General features: G+C 40.8%; 1 protein-coding gene across 1 annotated transcript; it reads left to right on the forward strand.

Annotated features, from left to right (window-relative positions):
- Positions 1-2,923: 2,923 nt before the first annotated feature.
- On the forward strand, positions 2,924-4,040 carry LOC132648980 (olfactory receptor 4K3-like). The gene has a single exon (XM_060371604.1). The coding sequence runs from the start codon at positions 2,927-2,929 to the stop codon at positions 3,863-3,865; it is 939 nt and encodes a 312-aa protein (XP_060227587.1). The 5' UTR covers positions 2,924-2,926; the 3' UTR covers positions 3,866-4,040.
- The last annotated feature ends 4,922 nt before the right edge of the window (positions 4,041-8,962 follow it).

Consider the following 8,962-nt stretch of genomic DNA (forward strand, 5'->3'; position numbering starts at 1 on the left):
CCCAAGAAAAGGCACAAGAATCAGAAACTCACACATCTATTCAAGAGTCTCATATAATTATAAGAATGAAATCTATACTATTACATGCTGAATACTTGGTGAAGACACATGTAGCCCTCTGCTTTCTTCTTCATTATTTTTGAATTCCTATGAGCTTCAATCTGTTGATTTAAGGTACCTTGTTTTCCCACGAATTTGACAGAGAACAAGGAACAGTATATGGGAGAATCTGGAGGGAAGAAAGGAGAGAAATATTGTCATTATATTATAACTTTTTTAAAAAATAAAAGAAACAATATAAAAATGAACAAAAAGTTTAACTTGACCCTAAACTTTATGATATGTAATAAAATTAAATATATATCAAGGAATACTAATTCCTCATTCTACGATCAGCGTATTTTCCTTAGATATTGGGCATATCTTTGTAAGGCATGTGTATTTACTTATTCCATCAGCTTTCTTTAGCAGATGGATGTGCTGCCTGATGCCTTGATAACTTTTTCTTGTCTTGCATTCCTTCTCCACACTTTGGTGATGACAGAAAACAGGAACTTAAAATAATTCTGATGATGGCATCAAGGATTTTATTGTTCACCTGCTCTAGGATAAAATGAGACCCCAAGTTGAAAAGCACCATGAAAATTACTTAAGGGAAAAAAAGTGATCAATGACTGTTTACCGCCTGGTTTCAGTATTGTTCACTATACTAGCATAAGCACCCTGCCTTGAGGTGAATAACTGCTGCTCACTGGAAGCATAACTTCCACTTCATCCAAGGCTGATAGTCAAAGGACAACCTTGTTGACATATTTATGTAATTCATTCTGTTCTTTACAATAACATAGATGATCAGTAGAAAAGCAAAACAATAAGGAAATATATACTAGTGATAGGATGATGATAGGTGTTGTTTATGTCATGAAACTAAAGTATTTCAAAATCTGAAGTGGTCTCAAGATTAGTTTATGCAATTTAAGATCAATATTTTCTCTCTTTTTTTTCTTTTTAGTGTTTCTTACTGGCTTTCTTACGCTAATTTTTTTTAATTTAATTTAATTTTTTATTATTAGTTACATTTTACTAACTCTGTATTCCAGCTGTATCCCACTCCCTCATTCCCTCCAAATCCCACCCTACCTCCCTCAGCTCCTCCCTGCCCCTTTCCAAGTCCACTGATTGGGGAGGACCTCATCCCCTTTCATCTGACCCTGTTTTTTCAGGTGTCTTCAGGACTGGCTGCAAAGTCCTCCTCTGTGGCCTAGCAGGACTGCTCCTCCCTTGAGAGGTGGGGAGGTCAAAGAGCCTGCCATTGAGTTCCTGTCAGAAATGGCTGAGATTGAAGTAAATGTGACTTGCAGTGATCAGGTCTGACTATGACTTGCCTTGTGCTTTCAATCCATTTACACTGGTGTTTGTAGTAGTATTTGTTAATCAGTTTAGTTGAGCAAACAAAATCTATTATATATATTTATTAATGAATATCTGTGAACTTTGTATTTATATCTCATGCCTGTGTGTATGTTATAGCACCTTCTGTATGCTTCCCACCTAAGGTTTTTCCAACATGTCCTTTCAAGCTTTAAGCTAAAATTGTATTTTTCATTAATCAATTAGTTACTTTAGTTTATATCCCGATAAGAACTCCCCCTTCCACCTCTATTCCCAGGGCCTCTTTCTGCCCTCCGCTTCCCTAATATCACCCTCCCTTTCTCCTAGAAGAGGAAACATCCCAAGAATATCAACCCTCCTTGGCATATCAAGTTGTGGTAGGAATGGGATTATTCTCTTCTATTGAGGGTAGACAATGGCATCCAGTTAGGGGAAAGGGATCCATGGGCAGACAGCAGAGTCAGAGACAGCCATGGAGGCTGCTGTAAGAGGTCCCACATGAGGACTAAGCTGTACATCTTTTATATATGTGTGAGGGGCCCAGGTCAGGCCCATAGACACTCTCTTCTTGTGGTTCAGTCTCAATGAGCCCCTTTCGGCCCAGGCTAGTTGATTTTGTAGGCTTTCTTGTTGTATCCTTGATTTTTCTGGCTCTTTTAATCCTTCCTCCCCCTCTTCGATAAGACTTTCTAAGCCATGCCAACTCTTTGGCTGTGGTTCTCTGCATCTGTTTTCATCAGCTGATGGGTGAAGCCACTCAGATGACAGTTATGCCGGTTTCCTGCCTGTAAGTATAGCAAAATATTATTAATACTGTCATGCGTGGGCTCTCTCTCATAGCATGGGACTCAAGTTAGGAAAGTCAATGATAGGATAGGTCGAAGGTTTTATGGGTGGGTTGGTGTTTCTCTTCTTCTATTGTAAATTCCCCCTGTCGACAGGAGGGGACCACAGCATGCTCCATAACCCCTGCCTCTAGGAGTCTCAGCTAGGGTCACCACCATAGACTCCCAGGAGCCTCCACCATCCCAGAGAAGACACAGATATTATTCTACTGATGCTCAAAGAAATCATTATACAGTCTGACAAAATGGTAATATCTTATAATACCATTTTTACTGAATTTTGCTGTATTTCCCCTTCAGCTGCCAAATTTAATTCTTATTTTTGTTATGGAATTTCATGAACACTAGTAACACATTTGGACAATTTTTCTCAATGAAATAGCATCCATTTTGGGGTTTTTACATTGCTCTCTTGCTTTACTCACTGCTCTCTTAAAAAGAAATTGCTGATAGAGCATGTGAATAACAGTCACACATAATGCTTCTCTTCATGCGCTTGACTCATTAGCTTTCACCTCAGGCAGCAATGTTACTCATTCTTGCCTTAGATTTATCTTCAATTTATCCAATTCTACTCAGATGAGTTTCAATACGAATGTCTAATTCTACAAAGAAAATAGCCTACAGCATTTCTCTAGTTAATAATTTTTCTTTCTTTGCAGGTTACTTCTGAAGACATACTGAGAAAAATGGGTGAGGGCAATCAGTCTGTGGTGTCAGAATTTATACTTTGGGGACTTTCCAACTCATGGAATATTCAGCTCTCACTCTTTGTGATAGTTTTAATGCTTTATCTTCTCATTGTTTCTGGAAATATTACCATTCTGGTTTTAATCATCACTGACCCGCATCTGCATTCTCCCATGTACTTCCTGTTGGCCAACCTGTCTTTTGTTGATATGTGGCTTTCTACGATCACCACTCCTAAAATGATCACAGACTTTCTCAGGGAAAACAAGACCATTTCCTTTGCAGGCTGTATGTGTCAGATCTTCTTTGCTCACTGCATCGCTGCAGGAGAGATGGTGTTGTTGGTGATAATGGCTTATGACCGCTATGTGGCCATCTGCAAGCCACTGCATTACTTCACCATCATGAACCTGAAGAGATGTACTGGGTTTGTGTTGAGTTCCTGGACAACTGGATTTGTACATGCCATGAGTCACCTGGTAGTGATTGTGGAGCTGCCATTTTGTGGACCTAAGGAAATAGACAGTTTTTTCTGTGATATGCCATTGGTAATCAAGCTAGCTTGCATAGATTCCCCTGTTTTGGATGTTCTAACAAATGCTGACTGTGGGGTTGTGGCTGTAACCTGCTTTATTCTGTTGCTCATATCCTATACATATATCCTAATCACTGTACAGCAGAGCTCTAAAGCTGGGGCACATAAGGCCCTGTCCACGTGCACTGCCCACATCACAGTGGTGATGATCTTTTTTTTACCTTGCATCTTCATCTATGTGTGGCCTCTCAATATCACCTGGTTGGATAAATTTCTTGCTGTGTTTTACTCTGTTTTCACACCTCTCCTCAACCCAGCTATTTATACTCTGAGAAATAAAGACATGAAAAATGCCATGAAAAGATTCATAAGCAACTATTTTGGTCCCAAAGGAAATTTCTAATATCCAGATATCTGTACTAATTACTGAACATAGTGAAACTGACTGTTTGAAATAGATTTTTTTTTTCAATGCAGTTTATTCAGGAACCTTGAACAATCCTCGGACCCTATGGAAAGCCAGCCCACAGCTTAAATAGCCTCTGGGTAGCCAACCCAGGTGTGCCACGTGGGCAATGCAGATAGGTCCACATACATGGAAGCAAGCCAGATCCTCGGCCTTAGCCAAATGTGGAGTTGTTCCTGACAGAGAGCACTCACCATCGGGAAGGTGGAAGGCAGAAACCAGCTCCATCTTTAAGGCATAGCATTCCGCAGCTCTCTACAGTTCCCCCTTTTTGTTTTAGACGCATCAGGCAAGAGTAGAGGTCTGATCTCTGATATTAGAAATAAATTGGGACTTTGTACCGATGTTCATTTAGGTGTCATCCACCCAAAGAGCATCAGACCCGTCCTATACCTTTTTCTCAGAGGCGGGACCTGGGGCATCAACCCGCATGCAATCAGACATACTCTTCTCTGGGTCGAAAGCAGCTGACCCTGAGTGCCGTGCTTAGCCTCGCATCCTGAGCGTATCATTTTAGCTTTTTATGGTATCCAACCATGCTTGGGGAGAATGTCCTGCTTCAATGGCTGTAAAGGCCTGAATGATCATGGCTGCATCACACTGTTGTGAGACTCTAATCTTGCATATATACCACAGGCAAACCAAGGAGACCAACACCAGAAGGCCTGCTAATCCTCCCATGCCCGCCCATTCCTTCAGATGATTCATGGCTGCAGCAATCCATGTTGATAATCCTGTGGCTAGTCCCGCGTCCACTCTGGTAGAATTTACTGTGACAATGGCCACTCTCAGCTGCTCCATCGTAGTATCGAATTCTCTAGTCCAATTACCTAAAATATAGCTCGACAATTGTTTAGACAGATTTGCAGCACAGGAAAAATTCTCATGTTGTATGCTAGTGACACAAAGTCCAGCATACTTTCATTGACAGCCAGGTTGAGCGATTTGCCATAGGGTATCAATTTGCTCCTGCAAGAGGTCAATCCTCTGATTGAACACCATCAAGCTTCCTTTTAGTTGAGCATTAATTCCTTTATGTACAACTAAGGCATGAGCTACATTGGCTAAATGATTATTCAGGGTCTGAGCAGTCTGCCCAGTATGACTCATGGCTCATACTCCAACCAAGGACTATTCATGGAGATAACCCAGAACCCCTGCACAGATGTAGCCCAGGGTAGTTCAGAGTCCAATTGGGTTACATAGTAATGTGAAGAGGGACTTCCTCTGACATAATCTGATTGGCCTGCTCTTTGATCACCTCCCTCTGGGGGGGGGGGAGCAGCCTCACCAGGCCATAGTAGAGGACAATACAGCCACTTTTGATGTGAACTGACAGACTAAGATCAGAAAGGAGAGGGGAACCTCCCCTATTAGTGGACTTGGGGAGTGGCATGCAAGCAAAGGGAGGAGGGAGGGTCGGATTGGGAAGGGAGGAGGGAGGGGCTTATGGGGGGATGCAGAATGAATAAAGTGTAATTGATGAAAAATTTAAGAAAAAAGGGAAAAAATAATTTAAGAACCTTAAATGACTTTCAAAATTGGAGGAAAACATGGATTTAGTCAATTGGCATGGAGCACGTCTCGCCCCTGGGGGCAATGGGCTCCTGAACCTACTCAGACCTCGGACACCACCACTGCTAGTTCTAGAACTGACACAGGATGTTCCAACGAGGGGTTAAGGCTTCTCATAATATTTCCTATAAGCCCACACCTGTTTGTCTATATCCCCCATTTTTATTCATTATTAGCCAGATAGAGCCAAGTAATTGTGGTAATGATACTTGCTTTTTTGCCCAATGCTGGAATGCTAGTAAATTTAGGTATGCCCTGGTTACTCGCATGCCTCACTGGGCACCTGTGCCCATTGATGCCCCTCAGGCTATGACTCTCTTCAGACAGAAAAGGGATCTTGGAACTACAGCCACCATTGTTACTACCATCTCATTGGCGGCTGTTGGAGCTACCACCAGGGCATTAGTCTTGAAATAGATTTTAAGTTAGAAAATATAGTTGATATTCAAAATTTGTACAAATACCCTAATATAGATATAACTTGATAATTTAAAGAAACTATGACATTTACTGAGCAACCTTCAAAACACTGTGAAAATTTCTTCCTAAATCTAAACTGAATGTTCTTTCTTTGTAGGGATATCATAAAACTGTTCCTCTATGTTTTTAATAGAGTTTACCTTAATGTGTATTGACCAAACATATGTTTATCTTTATAAATAACATCTTAGTAAAATTTACCTGATTATAATTCTGTGTACTACCACATGCCCAGGGTTTTCAATTTCTTTGCCAAATGGCCAATATCATCACTTTTGCCTGATCACAGCTATCTACCAAAAAAACTAAGGGAATGGGCAGAAAATGTTAAGAGAAGATCAAACAAAAGTTATACATTCCACAAGTCAGCATTGTATTATACTTTGTGTTTTTTATTTTAAAAAGAGATGAATAAGTATCATAATAAAATGTTCAAAAGATTTTACTGAGATTTCTATGTCATCTCAATCTGATACTAAAATTTGTGCTCTAAATTATTATTTAATATCATATATCCTGAAATAGAATCTCCATGAGGTCTGTTTTCATATATTGATTGATTCATTATTAAAGCTGTTGTACTTTATTCAGTAGTTGGCACACATGAGACATTTATTCAACACATTTGTAAGTACAGATATGGCATGTTGTCTGCAAGACTGCAGAAGTGTTAAAACTATATAGACTGTCGCCTTTATCTTTTTTTGCCCATCATAGCTATTTGGAAAGACTCTGTTAATGAAAATAGATAGCATACTCTTGTTTCAGGACACAGAGAAACCAAACTGACTGGGGTACTTCCTCCCATTGGATATCATTCATGATGTTAAAAGGTGCTCATTCTCCTCGTTTAGGATTCTTTCTTTCCTCCAGTATGTAATTTTAGTGTATTTGGTGAAAATCAAAGTGGAGACTTAAGTAAAGTCTTTCTGGTATATTTTATTCATCTATATGTAGTTATACAAGTATGCCAGTACCATACTGTTGTGGTTCATTTACACAATTAAATATTACTCAGCAATTAAACAGAAGGAAATCATGAAATTTGTAGGCAAATGGTGGCATATAGAAAAGATCATCCTTGCGCAAATTGCAGGGAATCTTATGTAAGAAGTGGGAAATAATAAGATCTGGAGAGGACAGGAACCCCACAAGAGAGCAACAGAACCAAAAAAAATTGAACACAGGGGTCTTCCCAGAGACTCATATTCCAACCAAGTACCTTGCATGGAGATAACCTAGGACCTCTGCACAGATGTTGTCCATGGCAGTTCAGTGTCCAAGTGGGTTACATAGTAATGGGAAGAGGGACTGCCTCTGACATAATCTGATAGGCCTGTTCTTTGATCACCTCCCCCTGAAGGGAGATCAGCATGACCAGGCCACAGAGGATGACAATGCAGCCACTCCTGATGAGATCTGATAGACTAAGATCAGGAGGACCTCCCCTATCAGTGGAATTGAGGAGGGGCATGTACGAAGAAGAGGGTGGGAGGGTGGGACCCGGAGGGGAGGAGGGAGGAGGGAGGGGCTTATAGGGGGATAAAAAGTGAAAAAACTGTAAAAATAAAATAAAATCCAAAAAAAGAAAAAAGAAAAGATCATCCTGAGTGAGGTATACCAGATGCAGAAAGACACACATGGTATATACTCACTTATAAGTGGAAATTAGACATGTAATATAGGATAAACATACCAAAATCTGTACACCTAAAGAAGCTAAGCAAGAAGGAGGCCCATGGGTAAGATGATCAATTCTCACTCAGAAAGACAAACGGGATGAACATTGGAAGAATGAGAAAACAGGAAACAGAACAGGAGCCAGCCACAGAGGCCCTCTGAAAGACTCTACCCAGCAGTGTATCAAAGCAAATGCTGAGACTCTTAACCAAACTTTGGGCAGAGTTCAGGGAATCTTGTGAAACAAGAGGGAGAGATTAAGACCTGGAGAGGACAAGAGCTCCACAAGGAGAGTAACAGAACCAAAAAATTCTGGCACAGAGGGCTTTTCTGAAACTGATAATCCCACCAAGGACCATTCATGGATATAACCTAGACCCTCTGCTCAGATGTAGCCCATGGCAGCTCATTATCTAAGTAGGTACTTGGTAAGGGGAACAGGGACTGTCTCTAACATGAACCCAGTGGCTGGCTCTTTGATTGCCTGTCCCCCATGGGGGAAGCTCCCTTGCCAGGCCATAGAGGAGGAAAATACATCCTATCCTGATGACAACCAGATAAGCTAGGGAGAGATAGAAGGTGAGGAGGACCTCTCCTATCAGTAGACTCAGAGAGAGGCATGGGAGGAGACTAGGGAGAGAGGGTAGGGTTGGGAGGGAATGAGGGAAGGGGCTACAGCTGGGATACAAAATGAATAAAATATAACTAATATAAAAAATAAAAATTTAATAAAAAGTGGGATACACTGTCTGCAGGGTAGAGCCTTTCAGAGGCCCTCTGTGGCAGGTTCCTAGGTTGTTTTCTGTTTTCTTCTTCTGATGTCCATCCTCTTTGCCTTTCGGCATGCAGATTGAGCATTTTAGTCAGGGTCCTCTCTCTTGATTAGTTTCTTTAGATGTACAGGTTTTAGTAGGTTTATGCTATGTTATATGTCTATATGAGTGAGTGTATACCGTGTGTGTTTTTCTTCTTCTGGGACAGCTCACTCAGGATGATCCTTTCCAGGTCCCACCATTTGCCTGCAAATTTCATGATTTCCTTATTTTTCATTGCAGAGTAATATTCCATTGTGTAGATGTACCACAATTTCTGCATCCATTCTTCAGTTGAGGGGCATCTGGGCTGTTTCCACCTTCTGGCTATTACAAATAAGGCTGCTACAAACACGGTTGAGCAAATGTCCTTATTGTGTACTTGAGCCTCTTTTGGATATATGCCTAGGAGTGGTATGGCTGGATCTTGAGGAAGCGCTATTCTTAGTTGTCTGAGAAAGTGCCAGATTGATATCCAGAGGGGTTG

Source organism: Meriones unguiculatus, chromosome 18, assembly GCF_030254825.1.
Source record: "Meriones unguiculatus strain TT.TT164.6M chromosome 18, Bangor_MerUng_6.1, whole genome shotgun sequence".
Classification (NCBI taxonomy): Eukaryota; Metazoa; Chordata; class Mammalia; order Rodentia; family Muridae; genus Meriones; species Meriones unguiculatus.